Source organism: Zootoca vivipara, chromosome 2, assembly GCF_965207765.1.
Source record: "Zootoca vivipara chromosome 2, rZooViv2.hap1.1, whole genome shotgun sequence".
NCBI classification, from domain to species: domain Eukaryota; kingdom Metazoa; phylum Chordata; class Lepidosauria; order Squamata; family Lacertidae; genus Zootoca; species Zootoca vivipara.
In genome coordinates, this window is record NC_142584.1 from 9509431 (window position 1) to 9527236 (window position 17806).

Genomic DNA, 17806 nt, shown 5'->3' on the forward strand with positions numbered 1-17806 from the left:
GCAACTGTGCCAGGGACAGGCCGGGCACAGCAAGGACACAGGCGGCCATTAAAGCAGCAGGTTGATTTTGACTCTGCACTTCTGCTTGTTCCTGGGCTGGAGGAACAAAGGGATATTAGGGCGGGATTCAGCAGGGCAAGTTTCCCTTCTGGAGGGCTAAGGCCGTGTTTTAGCCTTGGGGGAACCCCATAAGGAGGTCTTCTGCCATGGGGCAGGGCTGGTGGGGATGTGCTTCTCTCTTGTGCCTGTAACAGGAACTGAGAAGGCAGTCCCTACAAGGACAGCTCTATCTCTGTTACTGGTTCCTCACTTCCTGTTGCACCCTTGCTCTCCTCTGCCGGGGCGAAGACCACCTACAGAGGTAGGTGGGGGAGGCTAGAATCAAAGTTACTCTGCACCTTGGGAATGATGTTGAAAACTGCCTATGATTCTTTGTGAATGCAGAGAGCGGCGTTGTCCTATCCCTGCATCTCTGGGGTGAAAGCTGGGGCTGAGCTGGAATGCTTCCTCCAACTTCACCATCCACGTTGGGAAGTTGGTGTGGCATTTTGGGTGGCTTTTGGGAGTGCAAAAGGGAGCATATGGAAGCAAAGGAACCTCCCATGAATCCTGGTAGCTGGCTTCCCCTCCCAGCAAGCCCTTATAAGCATAGCTGCCAAGATCTCCCTTTTTTAAAGGGAAATTCCCTTATGCTGACTAGGCTTCCTCGTGAGAAAAGGGAAAACTTGGCAGCTATGCTTATAAGGTGGACAGGAAGCTTTGCTCTCTAACTGGTAGGCTTTATGATGACACAAAGTGGTGACACTGTGTCGCATGTAGCCCAAGGGTGGCCAATGTCGCTTGACTCCAGCTCCCATCAGCCTCAGCCAGGATAGCCAACTGTCAGAGATGGTGGGAATTGGATTCCAGCAACGTAGAATCATAGAGCTGGAAGGGCCTGCAAGGGTAATCTGGTCCAACCCCCTTCAATGCAAGGAATCTTTTCCCCAACATGGGGCTTGAGCTGTCCAGCAGTTGTAGAGGACACTATGTTGGCTACCCCAGTATAGCCAGTCAGAGTGAAGGCTCTGCTTCTTGCCTTTGCTGTGAAGGACCTGCAAGTGGTGGAGGAATGGCACTTGCCATCAGAACATTTGGGAGTGCCGCTGCCGCAGCTGCCACCACCAGGGCTAAGAAATGCACAGTGGAAAAGGTGAACCAAAAGAAATTTTGTGATTATTATTCTTTTAACGCCCACCCCACCACCCCTTTGGATTTTTTGCTGGAAAGGTTCGGGGGGGGGGGAGCAGACATTTGGCTCAGCCCTATATGCCTTACATGGGGAATTAATTATCCAGTCCACTTTTGTTAATATGCGGATAAGGACTGCACTGTGATTGCATATCCCCTTGGCGAGGACTGTGTGAGTGCAGCAGGAGCTGAAACCTCCATGGGTGTTCAGGTTAATCTATGGCAAACTTGATTTAGAAGTAGGACTGGTTTCAGATGTACGTGTCCCGTCCCCCTTGCGCACATGTGGGCGCTGTCAAGTTCTGTATCTGTGACGTCGTAGTGTTTGCAAGCTGGTTTTCATGTACAGTGGTACCTCGCTAGACGACTGCCCTGCTAGATGAATTTTTTGCTAGATGAATGGGTTTAGCGATCGGAGGTTGCCTTGCAAGACGAATTCGTTTTGTGAAAAATTCATCTAGCGAATCACGGTTTCCCATAGGAATGCATTGAAATTCAATTAATGCATTCCTATGGGGGGGAATTTTCAATGCATTCCTATGGGATTCGCAAGACGAATTTTTCGCAAGACGATTTGACTCACAGAACGAATTAAATTCGTCTTGCGAGGCACCACTGTATATCTGATGTTTTTGAACACTGAATGTAAGAGCCCAGCTAGATCCAGCTAAAGACTCATCTTGTCCAGTGTTCTTTTTTTGCAGTGGCCAGCCAGATGCTTATGGGAAGCCCACGAGCAAAGAGAACGTGAGAACAATAGCAGTCTCCTGCTTGTGATTCCCAAGCAACTGGTATTAAGAGTTAGTAGCATTGCTTTTGATACTGGCGGTAATATAGCCATTGTGAGTAGTACTCATTGATAGCCTTATCATCCATTTTAAAAAAATTCTAATCCTCTTTTAAAGCCATCCAGGTTGGTGGCTGTTGCTACATCTTGTGGCAGTGAGTTCCACAGTTAAAAAGCATGAAAAAGTTATTCCTTTTGTCTGTCCCAAATCTTTCAACATTCAGCTTCCTTGGATGAACCCTGTTCTTTAGATTTGTGAGAAAGGGGGAAAACTGCTCTCTATCTACTTTCTCTCTACCATCCACAATTTTATATACCTCCAACAATCCTTCGCCCCCACCCCCACCTTTACTTGCCTCACCTTTTTTTAAAAAAAGACAAGAAAATCATAAATAGCAGGCAGGCAGGATGATACGACGTACCTTCAAGAGAGTGACCTAAAACAGTAGATGTAACATATTCTTACATTACATCTAATAATACCCAGGGCACCCACTGAGCTAACAGAGGTAAGGATCAAAAGGACAATGAGCAAAAGTTTATAAACTCAGATGGAATGAAAGTCTGAAATGGTTGTTCATGCTCGTGTATGAGATAAAACTCCCACCAAACTGGAGCAAAATTCTCTGGCTCTGCCTGGACACTAAAAGTCTTTAAATGATGGGTTAGCTTCTCTCAAACAGTAATAAACAATGCCTTTGAATGTCATCTATTCAACACAGTGCATGAAGAATCTTTCTGGCCCTGTTATTTTCCCACAATAGCTACATTACTCCCCTCAAACACCGATAGCAAACACAATTTGGGCTCCAGCATCACACTTTCCCCAATAATAACCCCAGTTTGTTTCACCACGTGTTCCCCAAAGACGCCCACCCCTGGACAAGCCCACCAGAGGTGCCGTCAGGTATCCTTCTCATTGCAGTTCTGCCAACATAAACGGCATTGCCCAACGCTTGAACTCTGGCAAGCAAGAATGGAGTGCGACACCAGTGGTAAGCAGTCTTCAATGAGTTCTCACGAATGGTGGCTGAAACAGAGGACAGGGGCTTAGGGGTCCCAACATTATTCCAAAGACCAGGACCCACTTCCTGTCCAGTACGTCTCTCCCAAAGGACCTTAAGGCTAGAAAAAGAAGAAAAAGTGGCCTCTTCTGTGCTCTGGAGAGGTAGCAATGAGAAGTTTGTAAGCTTTTGGGGGGGGGGGCTTAGTTGCTGTTCTCTCAACAGAAGGCTTCTACAAAAACGAGCTAATTTAGTGAATCCTCAGTCAGTTAGTAGAAGTGCCCCTAAACTTATCTGTAACTTCCGTGTTTCCCCGAAAATAAGACATTGTCTTATATTTATTTTTCCTCAAGAAGACACACTATGGCTTATTTTAAGGGGGTGTCTTATTTTTATTATGCATCCAGCCTCACCTCTTCCTTGGTGCCCTCCAGAACTGCGCCTATCACTATGTCTTATTTTCGGGGTATGGATTATATTGCGCAAATGCTTAGAAATCCTGCTACGGCTTATTTTATGGGTATGTCTTATTTTTTGGGGAAACAGGGTTGTTGTGCCAACAAAGGGATAGATCGATCAAAGACGTCCCACAACTAATGTGGCAGCCCCACTTTGTGCATTGTGGCACTCAGAGCACACTTGCTTGATATGGCAGATGAAATGGGAGAGTGTAGGAAGAAAGGGTTCTCATTTCTTGTGCCATTTGTGCCAAACTGAACAATGAAAGAAAGGATTTGCCACTTTCTTCCACGTTACCTGGGTGGCTGGTAGGAAAGGAAGTGCCCATCAAGGAGCCGTTGATTGATTCATTGCCTCCAACCCTACCCAAGTTTTAGTCTTGACCCCGAGAGACTGTAAAAAGAATTTGCCCTAATTGAAAGGCATCAAAATACAGTCAGTCTCTCTCTCACACCCCCACACATAAGGAAGTTTGGACGATTCAGCATAAGGAAGTTTGGACGATTATCTTGCCCTCTTGTTTTACAAAATAAAACTGTTTAAAATTTATTCCCGTTGTTTCATAATCCTGTCTGAGATCAAAGTTGAGAGGGCTTGGAACAAAAAAAGAAGTTGTGGGAGGGCTATTATTTTAATAGCAGCAATCCTGCCTAATAAGAATAAATTGAGGGAATGCCAGAATGCCAGGATCATAAGTCATATGTAATACATTGCAAAACAGGTACATAATTCAAGCTAAGTCCAGATAGATTCTGTGAAATACTAACCACCAGGTATTTCAGGGACGCCAGACACACCTTGATACCAAAAGCGCCAGCTAACAAGCAGCCGTGTCCTTGGCCCCAGCTTCCAAAACATTGTCTCCAATTTATCAAAATTAATGCCCAGCCCTGTCACAGAGCTAAATTTGCCAATTTCTATTGCAGAAGAGGCATTTGGGGATCTGAAAGAACAGCAAAGTTGTCAGCTAGGAGTCTGAGGAGCTGTGAGCGACCTTTATAATCATAACCCCGTATCAATGAGTTCACCTGCAGCGATCCTGCCAGAGTATAAATCAGAAAGAAGGGAGGAGATATCCTTATATAAAGTAAAAGGCAAATAATCTAAATGATTTGTTCAAACCACACCTCAGATCTAAAAACTAAAAGGCCCCAAGCTAAAAAAGGCCCTAATGTTGTGAACCTCCCTCTTAAGAGAGTTGTTCCAGCCCCCGGATCATATTGATTGCTCTATTTCGGCGACCCTTTTGTGGGGAGTGTTCTTGCCATCGATGTGCCAATCCACAGGGTTTGCAACTTGCAAAAGTTACAGATTTCTCATGGAGCCGTCGCCACTTGCAAATGGGCTTTTGGGGGGCACCCTCTGTGTGAAAGCTGTAAAGGTTATTCTTCTTTTGGTTATTCTTCCACACGGGTGTGATCTTCTCTGTGCACCCTCAAGGGATGTCTGCACCTGACACCAGCTACTGTACTTGATCTGTTCATACCCTACAACATTTCTCCGATGAAAATAGGGACGTCCTATTAAATAGAGAAACTAAAAATTGTCAGACTTACCCATTCCTAGGCCAGCACCATGTGACAGGAAAGAGAACATTGGGGACCACTTAAGTTCCAGGCTGCCTTTGGACCAAAGAACTGAGGTCCAACGCCAAGGGCCTTCTGGCAGTTCCCTCACTGCGAGAAGTGAGGTTACAGGGAACCAGGCAGAGGCCCTTCTCGGTAGTGGTGCCTGCCCTGTGGAATGCCCCCCCCCCAGCAGATGTCAAGGCAATAAGCAACTATCTTACTTTAAAAGACATCTGAAGGCAGCCCTGTTTAGGGAAGTTTTTAATGTTTAATGCTGTATTGTATTTTTAATATTCAGTCAGAAGCCGCCCAGAGTGGCTGGGAAAACCCAGCCAGATGGGTGGGGTATAAATAAATAAATAAATAAATTATTATTATTATTATTATTATTATTATTATTATTATTATTATTATCATCATCATCATCATCTGGCCAGTGTGCCAGACCTTTAGGGGATGCCACATGCCAAATCAGCCCTACTCCAAAAAAGGACCCCCTGCCCGCAGCACACAAAGTCACCAGCTGTCCCAGAAAGAATGCATTGTACAAAGCCATGGCATTAAAAACATTTTTTAAAAAAACTTCCCTACTGTATATAGTGCTGCCCCTTTAGGTAAAGGTAAAGGGACCCCTAACCATTAGGTCCAGTTGTGACTGACTCTGGGTTTGTGACGCTCATCTCGTGTTATTGGCCGTGGGTGCCGGCATACAGCTTCCAGGTCATGTGGCCAGCATGACAAAGCCACTTCTGCCGAACCAGAGCAGCACACGGAAATGCCGTTTACCTTCCCGCTGTAGTGGTACCTATTTATCTACTTGCATTTTGACGTGCTTTCGAACTGCTAGGTTGGCAGGAGCTGGGACCGAGCAACGGGAGCTCACCCCATCGCGGGGATTTGAACCGCCAACCTTCAGTGTTTTAACCCACAGCGCCACCTGCATCTTAGCTGCCCCTTTAGATGTCTTCTAAATGTTGTGGAGTTACTTACCTCCTTGGCTCAGGGGTCGCATAACTCCCTACCCTCCAACATTTTTCTGATGATAATAGGGACGTCCTAAAGAAAAGCAGGACATTCCGGGATCAAATCAGAAACCGGGATGGCATCTGTAAATCCAGAGCTGTCCCTGGGAAATAGGGACATTGCAGGGTCTACTGATCAGTTGTGGTGTGCCTGGGCAGTCCACACCTGACAGTTTGCCTTGTTCTCGTTTGCTCTGTCTCCGAATGACCCAGGACGGGGAGCAAACCAGTTTAGCAGCCCGCTTGCTGTCACACTGTCATTCCCAGGCTGTGTCGCACATCAGTGCAGCAGGTGCTGTGAGCCCCAAAGGTGAGGGGAGCAGCTTTGTAGTCAAAGCCACAGCTGTGAAAGTCCAGTAGTGGGAACGAGGGAGATTCTCTATGGATTTAGGCCTAACAAATGTCAGTCCTGTTTGTGCTCAGAGCAAGAGAAGCCTACATTCTGTGTGGTGAATATGTTATGCACATTGATATATATCATATGCAAGTTAGGCCTCTCATCCGAAGCAAAGGTTTTTTTGTTTAAAATCGATTAACTGTCTGGCTTTTAAGCAATCAGTCAATCAATCACTTGCATTTAAGTTCGTTTGTATACTCGGAAGCCTTTTTGAGGCTTTTGATGGGAGCATCATAATTTTATGTTATTGTTTTGCTGTGTTCAGCTATCTGCCACTCTTTACAGAGGCCAGAAGGCAAAGCTGGGTGTGAGGACTGGTTTAACATTAAATATGGAACAGGAAGGATGGTGTTGGCCCTTCTGGATAGAGATGAGCCCCTACAAAAGTGCACAATGCCAGAGTTTCCTTATTGTCAGCCCCACTGATCTGGCGGTGTGTTGACGGTTGGTGACTTTTCACCTGCGTGTTAAGCTTGTAGTTGATATAAACACAGCAATTAATCATTTAATACTTGCAGCTGTGCTGCAGCTTCACTTTATTTGCATAAATGTGCTGCATTGGTATATATTATAACATCTGTACAAGTGCATACCCAGGAATGGGTACAGACATAATCCAGTTTTGCACCCAGGCAAATCCAAGTTCTGCATCCAGAGAAGCTGAATTTTGCAACCTGTATATATTATGCAAACTTTTGCAGACTGTCTTACTTATTCTGCATTTTATTTTATTCACCACCCTTCATTACGTACAGTACAGTGGTGCCTCGCTGGACGAATTTAATTCGTTCCACGGGTCTTTTCTTATAACGAAAAATTCGTCTAGTGAATCCCATAGGAATGCATTGAATTTTTTTTTGCCCATAGGAACGCAATTGAATTTCAATGCATTCCTATGGGAAACCGCGATTCGCTAGATGAATTTTTCGTAAAACGAATTCGTCTAGCGAGGCAACCTCCGCTCGAAAAAACCTTTCGTTAAGCGAAAATTTCGTTAAGCAGGGCATTCGTTAAGCGAGGCACCACTGTATTCTGGTTTGTTAGTTATGGGGCAGGGTATGTGGAGGTGGGAACTATGAAGGGCGATGATATCCTGTTATTAAAACTTACTCAGCTACCTCTTTTACTTCTGAGATTTAGGCTGTGTAAGCCCCACTGAACTCAGCAGTGCTTACTTCTAAGTAGGCATATACCAGATCACACTGTTAGCAAGCTTCTTGCCATATATACATACATATAATTTAAATATGCATATATATATTTGCAGTCATAAGGACTAGAAACTTGCTTTAAAAAAACGAAACCTTAAATTCCAACAAAGCTTGAATTTTGCAGCTGATGCAGGCTTTAGCACCCCACCCCAGCACCTTCCCATTTCTCTGGATCAAATAAGCTCTAAGAATCTTAGCCCTCTTGCAATCCCCTTGCACAATACTGTAATGATCCACTTCCTCCTCCATTGTGAGATTGTTCATGACCTTGCTGTTGGAAACGGCCCAAAAGGCACGGACCAGTGAGTGTCTGGGTCTGATTTCTCTCTCTCCTTGCGGTGGCACATTTGTGTTTTACTTAATGCATTCTGCTGCTTTGCCTCATCACTGAATGAAGCTCTAGGAGGACACATCCAAGCCCAGCGTGGGCTTTGGGGAAATAGAAAATCTTCCCTTCTGACTTTGTAGGGGTCCTTAGTATAAATAAATTGCAGAGGGCGCTCAGCAAGATGCAGTGGATGTGCAACACCTTGTAAAGGTTTGGGGATTTGCCTACAGAGGCTGCAAAGAGCGCTGGCAAAACTGCCCAACTCCTCTTCTGCTCACCTCAAGACCCCTTTTCAATTTCACCTCCACAATGAAAAGGCATCTCCCAGCTTAGTGCAGAGCGGGGAGCGAAAGAATGGGAGTTTCACTGTTTCACTGTTGCTCTTTGCCGCCTTTGCAGTGGCAAATAGATGATGTGCAATTACCACTGAACTTTCCAGGACTGACGGCTGGCTGCACAAATGGTTATGTAAGCAATTGAGGAGGGAGAGAGAGAAACAGCTTTTTTGGGGGGGGCGGCGGCGATGTGGTGGTGGCGGAGGGAGAAATATGCATGCCCATGCAGAAGCCTTTCTGGGGGGCAGGACTCCACAGATGTCAGACACTTTGCAGGGTTTCCGTTGGCTATCTTGCACTAGGTGAGCTGGACCAGTTCAACACATCCCTAACTGTATAGTTTGCTGCTGCGCACCGAGTGTGTGCTGCAGATTTGCACCCTGTCGTGTAAAGCTGCAAGGTAAGTTTATGGCGCCCAAGCCAACCTGTTTGCCATGCGCAAGGACTTATCAGTCATAGCCCCAAGACTCACTGTGCTGGGGAGCACGGCTGAGTGTGCTTGCTAAAAGAATCCCTAGAACAGAGATAGCAAACCTTTCAGGTCCCTGATGTTGCTGGACTACATTTCCCATTTTCTCTGACTACATTTCCCATGCTTCTCGGGTCTGATGGGAACTGGAAGCCCAACAACTACTAGAGGGCCATGGTTTCCCTTTTAATTATTTTTGCAACTTTCAAAAGTTTCACACATACACTCCAATACATAATAATTTTTTGTTTTGTTTTGTTGACTTCCCACCCTGTTTTCCATTGTGTTTTTATTTCTCCCCCTTTGCTGCACCCTATCTTCTATCTCTTATACCATAACAACCATACAATAATCTCTAATTCCTTCTGTTGCTCATAGTTCAAATCCCACTCACAAGTTCATCATGCTAGAGTATTTCTTTAAGTAATCCGAAAAAGGGCTTCCATTCTTCCACAGAACAGTCATTAGGTTCTCTTATTTTGGCTGTTCTATGATACAGTGTCTTTCATGTTTCTATAAGCCCCGGCCAGCAAGGTGACAATGAGCATCTTGACTGTGCCAGGGAAATGCAGGATTTGATTCCTGGGATCCACTTGCCACCCACAAGAGTACCCCGCTTTTATTTCTGGATCCTGCTTTTGGTTGTGACAGTAACGGTTGACAGGTACAACCAGCTAGCATGCCACAGGACATCGGCACCTAGGCCTAATTTATTAGGTGTGCAAACCTGCAAACCTCTACTAGAGCCAGGGCCTTTTCAGTATTGGCCCCAACTTGGTGGAACGCTCTTTCACAGGAGACCAGGGCCCTGCGCGATTTGTCATCTTTCTGCAGGGCCTGCAAGACAGAGCTGTTCCGCCTGGCCTTTGGGTTGGACTTAGCCTGACTCCTGTGTTTTCCTCCCTCATGGCCTGGATTTATGGACTACTTGAAATGAGGCTGCATTTTAAATTTTAATACTGTATTTTAATCTGTATTTTAATTAATTGTTTTTAGGTTTTATTGTGGTTTTGTTGGTGTGAGCCGCCCTGAGCCTGGTTTTTGACTGGGGAGGGCGGGGTATAAATAAAAATTTATTATTATTATTATTATTATTATTATTATTATTATTCAAACTCAACTCTCATTTATGCTGTTGGTTTTCTTCGGCGGATATGTGCATGAAACACATAGCTAGCACGTGTGTGCTCAATTCAGCATGCTGTAATGTAGTGAACATTATGTTGGACAGCATTGAGTAGACCCAGGGTTCAAATAGCATGAAGCCTGCTTGGGTATGTCTCTCTGAGTGCTTCCCTACAGCAATTTATTGTGGACTTGGTGCTGACTGGGCACGCAAGTTCTGCACAGTGTCCACACACAACCTCGTCCTCGTCAAAATGCCACCCTATATTTTACCCGTTTAATCTGGAGTTGCTGTTTATACCAGATTTGTGTGTTTATGCGCTGAATAGGAGCAGCACTGAGTCCACAGTAACTGACATAACCTACTTTGCAAGATTGTGGTGCGTGAGAATAAAATGGGCCAATCTCATCTATGCTGCAAAGGAACATAAAATGCTTCCCACCAAAACCCTTCAAAATCTGTGTTTAACTTGAAAATATTTCTCTAGTCCAATCCCACTCCCCAAATTAAAAAAAATACTGTTGGATTCAAGCTCAGATCTGAAACGCATAGTCTGAGATGAGTTTTCTGCAGATTTGAAATGTGAGGCTGTCTGGGAATTTGGATGTTTTTAAGTTTGAGATATTGATATGTGCAACGACCAGTTATTGTGCTCTTTGGAAATGTCCAGCGTTGCTGAAAATAGCTGGATTTAAATCTTCAACCATTCATTTTTGCTCTTGTTCAGCCTAAGCTTTCATTTGCATTCGTTGCTGCTACTTTCATGGATTGTTGTTACTGCATTTTTTTTAACTTCACAAGTCTCTTTGAGAAAGTCTTTTTCGTTTGTAAAATTTGTGCAAGTTTAAAACAATTTGGTCCTAGCCTCTTTTCCTTTGCCCTTTACCCTGACCCTCTGCATCACCCACATCACAGGGCAAACTGTTGATGCTTCCCCCTTGTCTCTCCTTGCCTAGGCAGCCTGAGCCGGGCGGGCCCAATCCCGGCCATCCTGCGCCCACCACCTGCCATGATGCAGCAACCCCTCGATCTCAAGCCCTTCCTGTCGTTCCCTATGGAGGCGCAGCCGGCCGTGGGCCTCTTCGCAGGTTTCAACACGGTAAGGCCGTGGCTGCTTCCGGCCCAGGAGGTACAGGCTCGGGTAGGACTGTTTGTATAACTCCTCCTACTTTCCTTCTTCTCTTCCTCTGCCCCCACCAGAGAAAGGGGCTTTGACCTGGACACCTGGCCCCTGGGAATGCCAGGTGAGGCACCCAGGGTTCACAGATGAGGGTGCGGGAGGGATTATGTTAGCTCTGGAGATATGTGGAAGCTGGTGCCCATTTGGGACTGGTAGGGTGGAAGGCAGGGAGATCAGCAGCAGGTGGCGCCAGAGAGCCCACGGCAGGTTGTATCATAGAGTTGAAGGGACCCTGAGGGTCATCTACTCCAAACCCTGCAATGCAGGAATATGCAGCTGTCCCATACGGGGATCGAAGCTGCAACCTTAGCTTTATCAGCACCGTGTTCTGAAGGCAGTCAGGTGGGGGCTGGCTGGGGGCCATGCTGGGGTTGGTGGGCGAGCCAAATGGATCAGCAACCAGGGGAGATCTGAACGCAGATCCCAGCCAGGGAAGCTAGCTATGCCTGCTTTAAGCACACACTTCAAATGGCTCACTTAAGGAGGCTGCAGCACCACATCTCCTTAAATCACAAGAAATCCCAAATCATAGAATTGCAGAGTTGGAAGGGACCACAAGGGTCATCTAGTCCAAACTGTGCCAGTGCAGGAATATTTTGCCCAACGTGGGGCTCACACCCATGACCCTGAGATTAAGTATCATGCTTCTGTCGGTGTGTGTGTGGGGGGAGGGGAGGACAACAACTGGCTCATCAAAGGTTTACATGCACTCCATAGCATCTTGCCACTTGGTCAATGGTCTCCTGCCTCTGCCCACTCACTGCTGCAGCAGAAAAATGGATAAGCTGCAGGTAGACTTCAGCCAGTTGTTGGGAGTCAGGTTCTGTAGGGAAATTGGGACTCACTAGCCTTGTTTGGGAGTTTTGCTGGCTTTGGAAGTTTGCTAGTTTTTCAGTCTGTCTTGTCAGGCTAGTAAAAAATAATAAGACAGTGGTACCTCGGTTTATGAACTTAATCCATTCTGGAAGTCCGTTCTTAAACCAAAACCATTCTTAAACTGAGGTGTACTTTCCCTAATGAGGCCTCCCGCCACCGGTGCCCTTCCACCATTTGGATTCCGTTCTTAGACCAAGGTAAAGTTCTCAAACCGGGACACTATTTCTGTTCTTAAACTGAGGTACCACTGTAATGGCAGGTTGGTACCACAAAGAGGTGAAGGTTCTAATACAAACAGATGATGAAGAAGAAGAAGGAGAAGGAGAAGAAGAAGAAGAGGAGGAAGAAGATGTAGAGCGGGGGTCCCCAAACTTACCCAGCTTCGGGCCGGTGCCTGCTGCACAGATCGCGCAGTGGGCCGGAGGGCAGGGGAGTGCGCTATATCCGGTGCACTTCTGGGTGGGAGGAGCGCCAGGAATGGCTTGTGCACATGCGCACAGGCCTCCTCCAACCTGGAAGTGCGCCAGAAATGCGTGCAAGCTACTTCCGGCACACATCCGACCCGGAAGTGGGCAGCCGCGCCGCTAAGAGCAGGCGGGGGCGTCGTGGGGCGTCGTGGGCCAGATAAAAGAGGCCTTCGAGCCATATCCGGCCCGCGGTCCTTAGTATGGGGACTACTGATCTAGAGTTTGGATTTGATATCCCGCTTTATCACTACCCTAAGGAGTCTCAAAACGGCTAACAACCTCCTTTCCCCTTCCTCCCCCACAACAAACACTCTGTGAGGTGAGTGAGGCTGAGAGACTTCAGAGAAGTGTGACTTAGCCCAAGGTCACCCAGCAGCTGCATGTGGAGGAGCGGGAAAGCGAACCCGGTTCACCAGATTATGAGTCCACCGCTCTTAACCACTACACCGCACTGGCTCTCGTGAAGGAATGTAGCCTTTAATGTATGTGGGTTGAGGAGATCATATCCACTGCATGAATGGTGCATCATAGAATTGTAGAGCTGGAAGGGACCCTGAGGGATTCTTTTGCCCATTGGACCACCTCAACTTGTATGCCAGGAATGGGGAAGCTGTCCCCCTTCCCCCGCCAGATGTTGCTGGACTACAGCTCCCATCATCCCTGACCATTGGCCACACTGGCTGGGGCTGATGGAAGGCCACCGGTTCCTCGTCCCTGCTGTACACCTTTGAGGGCAGCCTCCTCTTCACTGGCCTTTAAGATACGAAGTACCATGTGAGCAGGCCTAGTAATGATTTGCCGCCTTGTGAAGAATTCTTGTCAGCATCTCGGGGCAGCTGGAGATCAGTGATTGTGTTTGGGTCATTGGTTAGGAACCAAGACGTGTATGTGTTAAAGAGCAGTAATCGGGCTCTTTTGCAGTGACTCCATTCCTATTCCTGCACGGAGGGAGGCAGGTATTCTCAGCTGGTGATGGTGTGTTTAGACATTTGGTCTCTTTGCCGATGTTGGAGTGACCTCTGCTGGTAAGACAGAGAGAGAGAGAGAGAGAGAGAGAGAGAGAGAGAGAGAGAGAGAGAGAGAGAGAGAGAGAGAGAGAGAGAGAGAGAGATGAGAAACTGTACTGGCTCCCTAAAGGCTATTTTTCTTTTTTAATGGAATAAGCTTTCTTGGACTACAATCCACTTAATCAGATGCATGAAGTGTTATTCCGAGCTGCAGGAATATGGGTGTGTATAATTGTAATCAGTGCGGTCAGAAGGAAATGAAATGCAGTAGAGGGTACAGATGGTGATGATTATATCCTTAATAGTGGCCATTCACAAAATAAACAGGCAGGCAGATGTGACGATAGCACAGACATCCTGGCATTGGTATGCCAATTAACGTAAGCAGTGTGATTGTGCTGATTCAATCCGCTAGCGATAGCACGGAACCTCTTGAGGAATTACAATTCAGCAGTTTCATGCTGCAGTCTTCCTTTGAAGGTCCTTTGTTCCAGTATGGCCCCCTTATGGTCAGATACAGAGTGGCCTGGGAAGTTGAAATATTCCTCCGCTGGTTTCTCAATATTGCCATTTCAACTTTTGCGTAGGAATGGGCCTGTAGAAGGACGTTGTTGGCAGATGAGGATATATATCTTGTTGAAAGATGTGCAGACAGATGAACTCCTGGTGTTGTAGAGCAGTGGTCCTCAACCTTGGGCCTCCAGATGTTTTGAGACTACAATTCCCATCATCCCTGACCACTGGTCCTGCTAGCTAGGGATCATGGGAGTTGTAGGCCAAAAACATCTGGAGGCCCAAGGTTGAGGACCACTGTTGTAGAGGACATTGCTGAGTCCTATAATAGCGCTGGTAGAGAAGACATGGGAGCGGTGTTCGATCTGGGTCATACACGTACCTGCATTTTAGAATTACCCTAAATTTATTAGTCTTTGAAGGTCCCACAAGCTTTTAGGTGGTTTTTGCTGCAAGAACCTGGCACTGCTACCCCTCTGAAAGCTGTATTGCATGATTGCAGGGAAGGCAAGAGACCCTTTAGAGTGACTTGGGGGTTTATTTTGATCCCATCTACCTTCCTTCCAAAAATCACATCTGGATACTGTATAGTTAGAAATAGAGACAGAGATAGATTGAGAGAGAGAGATTAAGTCTGCAGCCTGTAATCAATAGGCTGAAACCCTGCTAGACCATACCTAAAGCAGGGGTCGGCAAGGTTTACCTTGCCTGGGCCAGTTCACTGTCGCGGAGCCCCCTCCGTGGAATGGATCATGGGTATGTGTGAGTGCGTGCACCCGCAATTTCCGGCATCTGTGTCTGCACAGACGTGATTTCCGGCACCGAGGAAGCAAGTCCCCATGCTGTGCTGTATTGGTTTAGCGCAGTGTGCGGGCTCGCTGAGCGGGCGGCTCAGTTTGGGGGTGACTCATGGGCCGGTTAAACGACCCCTGTGGGCCGCTTGTGGCTCATGGGCCTTAGGTTGCCTACCCCTGACCTAAAGCTTTAAATCCAAGAAGTGCTGGCAGAGGGGGCAAGGTTTGCAGCAGAGAAACAGCAGGTGGGCCATTAACCCTTTTCTTGGTTAACATTTCCCCCTTCTCTCCGCCTGCCCCCCCAAAAAACTCCTAGAATGCACATTTGCCACATTGCAAGGGAAAGTGTTTTGAATTGGGTAAAGGGTTAAACTGCCACGCCTGCTACTTCTCCCACTGCAGATTGCGCTCACTGTTCTGCAGCTTTTCAGCAACCTGGTTTAGGTGCTGGGGGCCCAGTATTAAAAGTACAAGAATAAGGGGAAAGTGGGTTTCCTTCCTGTGTTGCCAGGCAGCTGCCTGCAGGAGGAGCCACAGCCCTTGTATGTCCCTGCTGGCATGGTGGGTGCTCTCCAGACATATCTGTCTGGAATGGCGGATGTCCAGGCAGCGATGACTTTATACTTGGGAAATAAGAAGCAACAGGAGGGCTATCTGTCCCAGGCTGAGTCCCCCTTAAGGTTTAGAGAGTCAGGACCCCGCTGTGCAGGGCAGCAAATTCTCTTGCAGCAGTATCAGCAAATAGTAGAGTTGCTTAGCTCTGCAACATGGAGAAGGTAAACTTTTTAATGAATTCTCTTCCACACCTGCCACTCAGGGAGTGCCCTCTGCATGTAGTCGGACTCCAGTTCCCATCAGCCTCGGCCAGTATGGCCAGTGGCCAGGGATGATGAGAGCGGTAGTCCTGGAGGACTCCCCTGATTGTCTTTACCTTCACAATAACCTTGAGAGGTATGTCAGGTTGAGGCTGCTGCTTTGTGTTCTGCACGGATTTGAACCCAGGATCTCCCAATTGCAAACTGAGCTCCCCCACCCACGTCAAGGAAACAATCCAACAAAACACCTCCACATTGTTACTCTTGTCACTTTGCTAAGATGGATTGTTGATGGTTTATTTTTCGACTTTATTTACTTTTGTTTGTGAACTGCTTCCCATCAAATATCTCACAAAAGAATCTTTCTAGAGTTGGACGAGTCCTGGAGGACCTCTAGTTCAACCCCCTTCAATACAGGAATCCTGCCCCAGGCCTGGGCCCGAACCACTGACCTTCTGGTTAACAGTCAGATGCACTGACCTACCTTGTGCCACCTGGAGAGTAAGCTTGCATCAGGCAAGCAGAAAAGCTTGTGCTGATAGAACAATCTCCTTAGTGCTACATGGAATTTTTCCGCATTATTTCCAGCCATGTTTTACTGTAATTGAGCTGGCATGATGGGCTTTTGGGTGGGTGGGCGGCCTAAAATTACAAACCGGAATGTGGGAACCCACCTTTTGAAATCCAGATTCGACCATTTGGCCTGGCTTTAAATGTGTGGGATAACATTCCTACTTACAATCTTGCTTCCCCTTTCAAACATTGCTCATCCCCATCGCCTTCCCCTACACCAGGTTGATGATGCCATAGAAAATCTGCAGAAAGCTAGCCTGTCTCTGCCCAGCCCAGCCCATCTAGCTGTCCCCTAAAGCACTTGGTTTTAAAGGAATTCAGGCTAAGGGCTAAACTGAATCCAGAGCAGATCCAAAGCTTGCATGATATACAATTGCCATGTCTTTAAAATCAGATAAGCCATCAAGAACAATACCAAGTATCTCTGGCCATTCTATTCTTCTTGAGCTTTGGCCTGTTCTGACATTCTTCCCCCACCCCTGAGCTTCCAAAGGCTTACATTTTCCTCCTCCTTCTGAAGAATCGGGTTGTGATATCCAGATTTCCTATACCTCTGGTTTTAAAGAAATGCTTGCAAGAGAGGATTCTTGCAAGGGCCGCTTCCCTTGTCACTGCAGCACCGGGACTGAAACTGGAAAAGTAGCAGCACTGGTAACTTTACACTCCGGATACCTCTATCCTTAAAGGCACAAATGCCGTATCCTGCATGAAATCCAGAAATACAACCCATCACCCATTTGGCCCATGCTGTGCTGTTAAAGGAGGGGAGCCTCCTCCCCCCTTTGTATTTAAACCACACATACACTTGGGGGTCCCCATGGCATATCCGTACAGTCCTCCTAAAGATGACTAAGACTTTCACAGGTTTTATAGGGGATGCCATGTGTGCACCTGATGCAGAAAACCACACCTGCCTGCTGTTTCCTTTAGTGTGTTAAGTAGGCCACTTAAGACCTCAATTATTAAGAGCTTGACTCTTCACTGCGAGAGGTCAGAATTTAACTCAGGGGTGGAAAAACTTTACTTTTTTCCCCCTCTTGAGGCCCACATTCCCTCCAAGGTAATCCTTTGAGGGCTGCCAGAGCCTGTGGTGAGTAGAGAGAGAGACAAACGTGAGTTGGGTGCCCCCCTTTGCTTCTCTCTCCACCCCCTTTTGTACTGTTTTCTCTCCTGCTAGCTGTCCACGTGCCGTCGGGTTCAGTGTCACATGAAATTAGGCTGAAGGCGCCCACCCTGCCGGGCTTCCTGTTTGTCCTAAATTCCTGCCTGAGAATGAAATTGGCATGCCTCTAATAACCCCACAGTGAAAACGGGCTGCAAATATATATAAGTTACAGGGAACCAGGCAGAGGGCCTTCTCGGTAGTGGCACCCACCCTGTGGAATGCCCTCCCACCAGAAGTCAAAGAGAACAACAATTACCAGACCTTTAGAAGGCATCTTAAGGCAGCCCTGTTTAGGGAAGCTTTTAATGTTTGATGGATTTCTGTATTTTGGTGTTTTGTTGGAAGCCGCCCAGAGTGGCTGGGGGAACCCGGCCAGATGGGCGGGGTATAAATAATAAATTATATATATAATTTATATTGGCTTGATTTTCAAGATATTGCTTGTAAGACCAGTGTTTGAAATTAGCCAGGCGCATGTGC

At 46.9% G+C, this 17806-nt stretch overlaps 1 protein-coding gene across 6 annotated transcripts in view; it reads left to right on the forward strand.

Moving 5' to 3' along the window:
- Nucleotides 1-17806, forward strand: part of ZNF385A (zinc finger protein 385A) — a 182469-nt gene that overhangs the window by 88277 nt on the left and 76386 nt on the right. For 3 of the 6 annotated variants that reach the window (XM_088661283.1, XM_035099939.3, XM_035099957.3), the window contains exon 2: nucleotides 10893-11077. In XM_088661283.1, the coding sequence (XP_088517409.1) occupies nucleotides 10893-11077 (185 nt within the window). The remainder of the gene's footprint in view (nucleotides 1-10892; nucleotides 11078-17806) is intronic. The other 3 variants (XM_035099965.3, XM_088661285.1, XM_035099949.3) reach the window with 2 other exon arrangements.